Here is an 11,753-nt window from a genome sequence, read left to right on the forward strand (position 1 = left end):
AATTTCAAGTTTTGTTACTCTCTTCAGGATGCCTACTTCAGCCTGCAGTGCTTTCCCATATTAGACTTCTATTGCATGCATGCAACATTTTACAGTGAAAGAGCAAAAATCAGAGTGGAAGAGTGTAACATACCAGGATTAAAAAGCAGTGAGAGAAAACCCACTTCTCTCCTAAACATTTACTATGGTGTATAGTATATCTTTTGTATCTCCATAGGTCTAGAGAGGGAATCTTGATACTGTTTCCAGACTTGTGTCTCTTACCCAGTTATTCAAAAAAGTGATTGTTTTTGTTCTTCAGCCATTGTTTAATAAACTACCATATAATGCATTTATGAGGGCAGGTCTTCAGTAAGCCTAAATCCTCATAAAGTGTTTATTCATTGTCACTTCTCAAGATCTTATTCCTTGTGCTTAGTATCTGCACTGGTTTTATTATTTTGAAGTTCATTTTAAAAAGTAAGTTATCCCGAGATGACTGGACTGAATAAATGAACACAGAAAATAAGAGCAAAAAGGTCCTGCTGAATCTCATAATCTTCAGTCAGTATCCCTGAAAAGAGATCACTTTAGCATGGCCTGTAATCCCACAAATCCGGGGATTTTCCTACTTCTTTGTGATATGAGGATAGTAAATCGAGTAATCCCCACTTCTTGACTTCACACACAAATGTATTTGGCAATGCCTAGTGTTCAGCAGCAGCGACCACTTCTAGGCAACTGCCTGAAAACTAACAGCCAGCCAAACTGATAACGAAACTGAACCTTCTTAAAAATTAGACAGAACTTCTGCATTGACAGTACGTTGAGCTTACTATGTTAAAAATAAGTCAGTAAATACTCTCTACTTCTTATCTTCTGATCTCACTTTCTCTAAACCCCGAGCTCACATTCAGCCATAGGCAGAAGGCATGTCAGCTATCCATGATCTGTCAGGAACTGATAAGACCTGGGCTGGGTTCCTGTGAAGCAGCATCACAACTTAGTTCTCAGAGATGGCAAGAAGGGAGATAAAAAGAATGATTGGTCAGAAATAGCCAGTGGAATGGTTTTCCTCTGAAACAGAGCATTTTGACAGAAAGGAACTGTTTTGCCAGAAATAAATAATGAAACCTTAAAATTCATAAATGGCACCAGGCTTGTTTTCTAACTGTGCTGACAGGGAGGTGAATGGAAGGGAAAGAGCTTGCAGGACTCCTTGCCCATTCTTTTAATATTTCTATTTGGTAATAAACATTGCCAAGCATTTCAAGACCTGTTCTCTGGATAGAAGAGATTGATTTACTGCCATGTAGCCTCAGAGCAGAATTCACTCATTTGATAAATTCACTGTCTTAAGGTCAAATTTGGCTTTTATTATGTCACTGTGAATCTACAGTAACTTTGTCAAAATCAATGATATTTGAGCGAGCTTTAAGTCCTGAAAATGAAGGAATTTACCACTGTGGTTTACTTCAGAAAAAATTTTCAGGAAGCTGCTCTCAACAGGCAGAGTAGCTGGAAGACCATAATTCTGCCTTGTACTCCTCTTGCTTCCCCTTTCCATTACTGGATATCAACAAAATATAGACTACACCAGGACGTAAGGGCTGAGCCAGAAGATGAGGCCAAAATGGCACAAAGAAGCGCTTTGCATAAGACAGGTCTCAAAAAAAAAACCCAAAACCAAAAGCCTAACAATTCAGACAGGAGGAACAATGCTAGAGAATGGCTGAGAAAAGCATGTAGGATAATTTAGAGGTAGGTTAGCTGCCATGGCAACCATGTACCAAATTACTGCACTTCTGTGTCTCTAAACCTGCCAGCAGCTAATTTTGTTTGCATGTACTTCAGGCTTTAAAATAAATTAATCCACCTTAAAACTCATGATGGATTGCGAATGAAGTGCAGATACTGGGACTGCTGTGGGGTGTTCGGTTTAAGCATTTAGAAAATAGAGATACAGAAAACAATAGCCCTTGAAAATTCTGATTTCACTAAGTAGTTAAAAATTACATAATTTCTTTTAATATTCATAGCAGGCAGTTTTAACTCTGAATTTGTACTACTTTGCCTTGCACATATTATGCACATATCTGCCTTGCCAGATCAACCTGACATGTTTACTTCCAATCTGTATATAAGAAAGAAATTGGTCTTAGCAGCACCTCTATTTATTTTTCACTGTAAGAAACTGCCATGTTAAAAAAAGAGTGAGACATTTTCTTTTAAAGCCAGATTCTTTGGAAATATGGTAAAATACTACATCCCTAAAGAATAGAAACAAGGCTATCAAAAAGCATGCTGCAAGGCACATGCATATTACTAGTTACTAAGAATAGTCCATTGCTGAGTGTGAGTGAAAATATCCAAATGTGTTCTCTTGATAAGCTAAGCATGTATTCCTCTCTCTGGGCACATGCCAAAGTGTCCTCAAATGGAAAAATAATGCTATAGTAACCTAACCTCTCCCTTCCAGGGCATATACATGTAATGCTGGGGAACACACACAGCCTTCACAACACCTCTGTGGAGGAAGCCCATAGATCATTATACATTGGTCCATGAAAACCATTCAGAGTAGAAAGAGGTCAGATTTTGATGTATCCCCTGAAACCTGATGAACATAATTGAGATGTTCAGCCATCAGTTGAGAACCGTTAGGTCTTGATCCCCCCAAAATCAGCAGGAATCTTTGAACCAGCTGCAGAAGTAGCAGTGGTCAGTGCCAGGAGGTAGTTCCCCATCCTCCACCATCACGATACCCATTGTAAAATGTGGTTTTCAGTAATCATGGCCTGCCTACAGCCAAAGTGCTGGGCAGAGATCTTTATTTTGTTGACATTTTCCCAATAGCTTTTCCTTAATGGGGTATGTTTTAAGATCTCCTGTGTTTGAAAATTTGAAAACAGTTAAAGCTACAGTTCTTAATTCCATATTACATTTTCTTGGCTAAAATCTAAGATACTAGCCCTTAAATACCACATATGAAAAACATAATCCAAATACTTATATGTCCAACATATTCACTACATTCTCCAAGAACCTTCAGTTAGTCTTTGAGGGGCTTGCACTGTTACTTTTCCTGGTGGCTCACTCTTGATACAATAATATTATCGTCCAGAGTCAGTTGCTTGATTTTTCTTGCAGAGTTTTCACTTGGTTTCATTATTTTGGCCTGTTGCAGTTGTCTGTCTGACTGTGGCAACAGGGTCCTTCCAAGCCACATGATTACCTAGAAAGTCTGGCAGTATTTCTCCGGTGCATCTGGGATTCTGCATGTCCAGGACACTTCAGTGGGCTGGGAGTAGTCCATAGCACAGCTGAGAACAGAAGATGAGTGGGAAGCAGAGCACAGAGCATGCTTACAGGAAAGAAACATGCCTCTTAGACTGTGTAGGTGTAAACCCCTAAGTTGTTCTCAGGTTAAGCAGCAAACTCATTGCCTCTTGCTGTCTGCCTGCCTTCTGTTAGTTATAATAAAAAATGTGTTTTCTCTCTAAATATATAGCCACCTGAGACACCGTGGATCAGTATAATTGCAACTTCTCTCAACAACAATTAAATACCTTTGGGGATGTGAATCATGTCAAACTCAGGAAGCAGTAACAATGCCAGGACTTCACATCCTGCTGTTTGCAAATCACTGTTCTAACATCATCTCCTGCTGAGCACTGTGTCTCCTGAGCAAATGCTGAAAACCATTCCACTGATGTGGCTCAGTTAAGTACAGATTAACACCCGATGCCCATGGTGTAAATTCAAGGTATTAAACTAAAGATATTTTCAGACATTATAATATCCCATATGCCTTGTTCAGCACAACAGGCGCAGTCACCAGTAAAGTTGTGTCAGAGGAGATAAGAACTACTGGTATGGGATGGGTAATGTCTGCTTTGAGATTGACAGCTCATTGGTTTTCTTTTCAACCATTGTCTCCTTCCAAGAGAAGAACTACTGGAACTGATGATATTACCTTCTTTGTATACACTCTGTTCTCTAAGCCGATGTCTTTCACTTTCTGCTGCTACTGGACACCTCGCAGTTGCAGGAGATAATGCTCACATCTGTCTCTGAGCTCTTCAGGTGTTTCTGTGATGTTTTATTGTGATATTTTAGACTCCTGGTCAACCCCTGCGCTAAAGCACCAGAACACCCTGTAAGCTTCTAAGCTGTCAAGGGTTAATTCACGGTCTCACTGTGGTCTCTTCTGAGGCTTTTTTTTTTTTGTTCTGATCCTTTGGTCCTTTGTCTGGGACTTGACACATTGGTGAAGGTTGTATACTTCTCAATAGTTTCACTTTCCTTTGTGACTCCAGGTTAGATCTACTCTCTCAAACCATTAATTTTACATAAGAATAGAAGAGCAGCTGTTCCAGGTCTTAGCAAGGATCCATAGAGCTCCACATCTTCTCTCAACAGTGGCAAGTAGAGGATACCTATGAGAAACAGGGTGAGTACAGAGCGGGGTTCCTTTTCCTTTTATATCTTCCAGTTTCTGGCAACCAGCAGGTCAAGTTTATGAGCCAAGGACACACCCCATCCCTGAATATTAAGCTGGTGTTTTTATGTTAATATTTACAGTGACTCCAAGATCTCTTTCTTGAGTGACAAGTGCTCGTTCAGGACTGTTTGCATTTCTAAGGGCTGTATTTTTCCCATATGCACTCTTTTGTATTTTATCAGCATTATATTTTCTGTGCCATTTTACTACCCAGTCAGTTCATAATGTAAGATCCCTGTGCTACTTTCTCAGGCAGCTTTTGTTTTGGACTACTGAAACAACTTTTTATCATCAGCTACTTTGGCTATCCACCATCTTCTCCAGCCCATTTGTGAATGTGTTGGACAATGCTGGACCTGGCACTGACTCCTGTGCCTGCCTTCCTCTTGCGACTTCCTTTAATTGTGAAAAATGATCAGTAGCTTCCACCTTTGCTTTTCATCTTCAAACCAGTTACTAACTCAAAAAAGGACCTTCTTTCAAGGTAAGGCTTTTTAATGAGTCTTTTGAGGTTTGGGTAATACTGTGAAAAGGTTCCTGAAAAATGCCATTATACAAATTCTGAGGGAAATTGGAATGTGGAGAAGAGTGGAAAGAAAGGAGATGTGTTTGTCTCTGAGACCAGAAAGTTTTCAGTCCTCCTTATGTCTAAACTCCCCCTTAACCTGAGAAAACTGTGTAGTCTTCCAGAGCACTACTTATGAAAAAGCAGCATATTTCCACTGAAATCCATCTGGCAATGCTGATAACATGGGCTGAATGTTCAGCTTATTAGTAGAATTACTAAGTATGTTTCATTTACTCATGTCTTTGAACCTGGTTCTGTAAGCAAAAATATTTTTGTCTCTTCATTGTAGACAGTTGTACTTTGTTCACGAAAAGTCAAACCCACCAGGAGGGAATGCAATAGTCAAACTCTAGTAAGACCTGGGTAGGGTAATGCAAATTTACACTGAAGTCCATGAAGGCACATACTGCTTAACAGGAACAGCTCATGCTGTCAGTGAACTAATGTAGCTCAGTAATTGACTTCAGTAGGAAAAGGAACACCATTTGTCATATAATATTCACTTGACCTATATTTTTGTAAACAAAGAGAGAAGACATTTCAGGAAATTTCACAGTGTCTTTTTTCATTTGATTATTATTCCACTTGCTTTGATGGTTACTTTATTTGTCATCTGTCAGAAAATGAAACTCATTTTATACTCTTTTAATATCCGAATAGAGCTATAATGCATGTACATGGACTTGTCTTTAGGAGTGGTGCCAACACTGAGTAATTTTAATATATAATATAGTTGATAATATCTGAACAAATATTCTAGAATAAGTCACTATAGAAATGAAGGTAGGTTTCCTGTGTGGCTTACAATATCATACTAAAATACAAAAGAAACCTGACTGGGTTTCAGTTATGAAATAATAGATACTGAGCCATTTTCAGGTTTGCTCCATATTGCCAAAGTGTTTAAACAGGTGTGTTTCACAAAGTTTGTGAAACAAAAGCTCAGCTTAAAGCAAATCAACATTAGGAAGCAAAACTAGTGCTGAGTGATAGTGCTTAAAAACTGAGAAACAAGAGTGGTTTTAAACAGCAACTGAAAAGATGCTTTAATGTTTTTTTAACATGTTTTTACAATTTTCTGCAGTTACATAAAAGTCACTGCATCTTATATTAGTATATAGTTTTGTAGTTTGGATTATATCCATCAAACATTAACTTTTTTCTTGTAATATGAGCATGTTAGCAGTTTTTGAAGATTAAGAAAACATGCTCATGAACCTAACTTCTAAAACCCATGTTTTTTTTATCCAGAACATTACCTTATGTATACAAATGGGGGAAAATGGCAATGAATCTAAAGGCTTCAGTAACTTTACTTGACCAGCAATTATCCTCACAGTTTTTAGGAACAGGCATACCCCTTTGCAGCAAAGGCAAGGGTAGGCAAATATTGTTTGCTGAATTCAAGTGATATCTGTAATCAATATCCTAACTCCACCACAGCTGAAAAAGTACCTTTCTGTCACACTGTGAGCTGAATGCCTTCCATCGCCATGCAAAACAATAGTCAGTCTTCCTTTGAAACACAACAAGGCTTGGCAGTAGCATAGGCAGAAGTATTTGGGTCAAAGACTGCTAGCAGAGGCACAGGTGGACAACATGACCTGAGGAGAAATTAAGAAAATCTTAAGAATTCTGTGTGATTTTACTTAAGTCTCTAAAACCTTTAATTCATCTGAATTCACTTCAGGCAAATCCCTTCATGCCTTTAAGCGTAAAGAAGCCTTTTGACAGGAGGGCTTGTACTGTGTAGCTCTCTGACATGACTTAGGAAGATAAGACATGAACAATGGAGAGTTATTAACATGAATAATTTTCCATGCAAATTGGAAGCACCACAGAACAATAGGATGGCAGTGGCTTAATGGCACCAGGTTTTCTAAAGGCCTGAACATATAATATCACAGTAGGAAAAAAATACCAAAGTCAAAAGCTACTAGAGCAAACCTGCTTTCAAAAAATAGATCAGGCAGGTGAACCACAAGATCCCTTTTTCTGGAAGTGTTTCCAGAGATTTAGTGCCCAGAAAACATGATCGAAAAGCCGAAGCTAAAGAACAACAGCAGACTTTCCAAACTTGAAGAAGTTCACAAACACAGTGCATGAATCTAAACATCTTCACCAGATTCACCTGCATTCCACATAGTGGGGTCATCAGGATTATGACAAATGCATTTGCAAAAGGCTAGCATCTATATTAACCAAATATGTTGGCCCCTTCAATACAGGAAACAGAGAAGCAATATAAAGAGATGAGCAAGTTAACTTTTCTCCATGTCTCTTTGTGTGCTGTCTTTTTCAGCAGAAAGGATGTAAGAAGGAGAAGGGCTAGCGGAAGCTGTAGGTATTGGGATACACATTCCCCGCAGTGGGTAGTTGCTGCTCTGACTTTCCCAAGACTATATCTCTGTTATGTATGTTGTTACAACTCACAGCTGAGCAGCAGAGCTGGTGCTAGTCCTGATGGCAATAGGTTATACTGGTTGAAATACCAATCCCAAAAAGCTCAAGGGAAAAAAACTTCACAAAGCAGGTAGCTAGCAGCTGTTCCACTGGATCTTCCATCCTTTCCTTGCTGAAGCCTCCTTCACTGGCACCTGTGGGAGTGATGCTACAGAAGAAAAGTGTTTCCATTTGACATTTCGGTGGACAGTCTATGTAGCAGCAGGATGCTGTCTGAAACAAGCAGACCTCTTTTTATTTATTCATTCTGACAGTGGGGGTTATTTTAGAACACAAGTGACAGGAAATAATGTTTTCTGCAGTTCATCAGGAAACAGAACAAGGCAAAGCACCGACTTTTGAGGAACAGAAGCTACAACATCCTGTCCGTGCTGCACATTTAGAGCTTCTCTGACCATAAGAGGAATTCAGAATAGAATGTTCATAAAAAGGGTTGATTTTGCTGAATCAAATCAAACTACTACATGTCTCTGTGTTCAGAAAACCTCAATGTAGTTTATGTTCTATTGGAAACCAAAAAGTGACTGTCAGCTAGCTCCAGTCCCTCAAGTGCAACATTCATTGAAATCAACAGACCTGTATCCCTTGCCCCTAAGTCTGAAAGGTTTTCAACAAGTCATTCAACCAATTTTTCAAGAGGTCATTCAACCATTTCTAGTACTAGGGAAGGAGGGAGGGAGAAAGGGAAGGAAAGATCCCCTTAGAACAAGACTACTGTATGTCGATGTTTGGGAAGTCTACAGTCTACAGGCTGCTGCCTCTGAGCCTTTCTGTGGTTACACAGAGGATTTCGGTCTCTGTGCACCTTCTGGCGTACTTGGCAGTCTGGCACCTTCAATCCATACTTGATTCTCTACTGAAAACTTTGACGCTAAATCTTAAAATCGAGAAGCTGTTTTCCTCTGCCCATGTGAAACGAGAAAGAAAGTGTAAATTTGTTTTCTTTATTGTGTTGCAGTGATGAATCATTACTCAATACAACAGCCAAAGAACAGGTTTTCTGAATATGTAGAAGCAAGATTACCCTGTTTCTGCCATACATATTTATTCAACTCCGCTTTTATCCTTCCCCTTAATCTTTGTCCCTCAGTTACCTCACCACTCCTCCCAGTCCCCTTCTTGCTTGCACATCACAGCTCCAAGCCTTACTATCTTCCACTCTCTAGAGATCAAATGGCAGAAGAAAAAACCATGAAGAGTAGATGGGTCAAACACTAGTTACAAGTGAATGCTTGCTTTCCTTTTTCTGAAAGTCTGCCTTTTACCTTCAATTCTGCCCTCCAAGAATCTGCACTTCACCCACTGAGAATGAAAGCAACCACGGAGAGGAGTTTGATTTTGGACCTTTTTTCCCAGAGGAGTGCCTGTATTTTTCTGGATAAACTGTTTCCAGTATAAAAATAAAGTTGATCTTTTAAGTAAAGAAAAATATCTTCTTTCTAAACCGGCTTATGGGAAGCAGTGGGATGAAGAAAAATGAAAATGAGTATTGTTAAATCTTTAATGTTTTTACCACCAAATTAATAATTTTCAATGAAAATAATATATTATTTAAAATTAATCAGTATTTTCTGAGGGGAAAACCAGATCTCAAATCTTCCTTCCAAACCACCTGTTCAATTGGAAGCTTTGGAGCTTGAGAATAATTCACAGGTACACATATCACATGTGGCTCTGTAAGACATGGACTTAGAAGACTCCATTGTGCAAAAAAGATGGCTGACAAAGGATATGTTTAGAGATCTATTAAACTAGGTGCCATAGGAAAAGCGAATGGGCAATGGCTGTCCCTAGTCTCTTTTCCAATGCCAGAGCTAAGGGGCATTAGATAAAACCTGCACAGAGCAGGCTGGAACACAGGAAGTGGTCCTTTATACATCGAGCTAAACTTTGGAAATCCTTGCTGCACAAGTGTGTATGTAAAAAGGTGTTGCATGGGCTCAATAAGCAACTGGAAAAATCCATAAAGGATCACTAAATAGGAAATCCTTTAGCAATGGAAGTCCATGAGCTACACATTATTGAAGGCCAGAAGACGACTCTGGAAAAGTTACACTATATTCTTACCTTACCTTCTGATTCCCCCCTAGGCATCTGCTCTCAGCTACCATTGGACATGCCAGCTGACCAGTCTGACCAGACACAACTGTGCCTTTGTTCTTCAACTTTGACTCAAAATAAGGATCTTTTACATACAGCAGTATCTACTGCTCATTGAGCTCACTGAAGGCATTGTTCAGCTTTATGAATTAACGTCTCAAGGGCAGTTCTACTCTGTAAAATGTTTCCAGTGATGGGGTTTCACCTTTGTCATCTTCAGTGTTTCCCATCATAAATATACTTATTTTCATGTACATGATAGCATAAATCCAACCAGATCTCTAAAGCTTGTGATGGCTTCTTTCCTTCCTGAATTTTTTCTTCAGAATACCATATAACGTGCCTTCATATTTTCTATTCAAACTCATCACTTTCAGAGTGACTGGAATATAACGTGAAACAAAGGGCATGCTCCTATATACACTGAGTCAAGGCATGGAAATCCTTGCTGCAAAAGACTGAACTTTTTCACAAAGAACTGAATCAAATCTCACCTCCTTTAGCTGGTCACACCTACTAGCTGCACAGAGAGAAAATCCAGGGAAACCCCTTTGTTCAATGCAAGTGATGATGTCAGTTGTTCCTACAGGAGGTGAAATTCTTCCATGGTGACTTCAGAACAATGTCACATTTAAACTGGCCTTTGGCTCTTCCTGTCTTTAGATAAGATTTCTTTTTAGCGAGCCTTCAGTGACCCTACCATGATGTTAGTTTGGTGGCTGACCAGAGAGAAAGTTGCTGTTTCAGCAAAAATGCAGGAGAAATGACAGTTGTGTGGGCAGCAGCAAAGTCAGAAGCACTACACTACTTGGAAATGGAAGACAGGCCTTGAAGTTAATTCTAGATTAAGAAACAGAAGAAAACTATCCAGTTCCTGAAACCAAGTACCCACCTTAGCTGCATCCAAACATCAGCTTGACTGGATTTTGACCTCGAAACACTACTACACTCACTGATCCTTTGACAGTGAAGTCCAGATGCACAAACTTGTAAGGAACTGACGCACACTCCAGCAGGTAATTTAAACTTACACCAGGTGCAAGTCTCTTCTAGGGCCTGAAATCTACTACTTATAAATTTTACTTAGCAGTTGAATAAACATCCAGAATGCTGTTTAGCTGTGAGCCTGCTACATGCTTTGCATGCTTGTTCTGCACTTGTGACATTCACGCTACTGTTTCATTATTTTGTGGCCCCCTGGCACAAAAGTAGCTCTGATAATAAAGTAGTTCTGCCTTGCCTTGAGCAGGGTGTCACACTGTGTTTGGCACAGAGGTGAGAAAACTGAGTTGATCCAGTGCCTACACAAGTACATGGCATTACTAGGTTGTGCAATGTAACTCTCAGTCTCAAATATTATTACTTATGCATTTTTTTCCATCACAGTCAATATTCTGAGTAGTTTCAATTGACACCTATGAGGAGAATTTTCAAAACCGCAAAGTGTCAGCCTAACTCTACTTTCAACAAAATCAACAGTATTTTTATTGACTTTGATTTTGGGTGATGGTTGCACACTATAAAGCATTTCATCTTATATTTTGAAAGCCAAAAAGAACCTCCAAACAGAACACCCACTATTGAAGGCATTCTGGCTAAACTAAATCGTTCTTTTTAATTCTGGCTCTGATTCCCCAGAATATTTTGAACGTCGGGAAAGATATATGACCATGAACATTTCAGACAGACAGGGACAAAAACCTGGGTCATAAATATGGATAGGTCAACCACTGAAAGGGATAGCATCTGCAAAATCACATAAGCATTAACTGTCTACGTACCAATGTAAATAAATTAGAAGTTCTCTTATCCCTAGAGCTCACAGAAGTTTTTTAGAAAAGTCTCAACTCTTTCTGTGCCATACTTTAGGGCCAGTTCTGAAATCTCATTCACTGGCGACTTCTGGCACTTTATCCTAAAGCCGAAATCATCCCTTTAAAATAAAATGGTTGTACCATTCTCCAACATCAAACATGGTCCTCTAGAGTTTCACACCTGGCCATAGGGAGGGTGGTTAAGCACTCGAACAGATGCCCAGAGAGATTGTGTGCAACAAAAACCCAACTAGGCAAGGCCTGAGCAAGCTTATCTGTCTGTAATGTACTCCCTGTTTTGAGCAGGAGCTTGGACTAAGTGACC

General features: G+C 39.4%; 1 protein-coding gene across 1 annotated transcript in view; it reads right to left on the reverse strand.

The window, feature by feature from the left end:
* The window catches only part of DUSP22 (dual specificity phosphatase 22), a 54,309-nt gene extending 45,635 nt beyond the window's left edge, over positions 1-8,674 (reverse strand). Inside the window, exons 1-2 of the mRNA XM_027682761.1 lie at positions 8,609-8,674; positions 6,507-6,655 (exon numbers count right to left, since the gene is read on the reverse strand). Coding sequence (XP_027538562.1) covers positions 6,507-6,599 — 93 coding nt within the window. The 5' untranslated portion in view covers positions 6,600-6,655; positions 8,609-8,674. The remainder of the gene's footprint in view (positions 1-6,506; positions 6,656-8,608) is intronic.
* Between the last annotated feature and the right edge of the window lie 3,079 nt (positions 8,675-11,753).

This window comes from Neopelma chrysocephalum, unplaced genomic scaffold, assembly GCF_003984885.1.
Source record: "Neopelma chrysocephalum unplaced genomic scaffold, ASM398488v2 Primary Assembly neopelma1_22b, whole genome shotgun sequence".
NCBI classification, from domain to species: domain Eukaryota; kingdom Metazoa; phylum Chordata; class Aves; order Passeriformes; family Pipridae; genus Neopelma; species Neopelma chrysocephalum.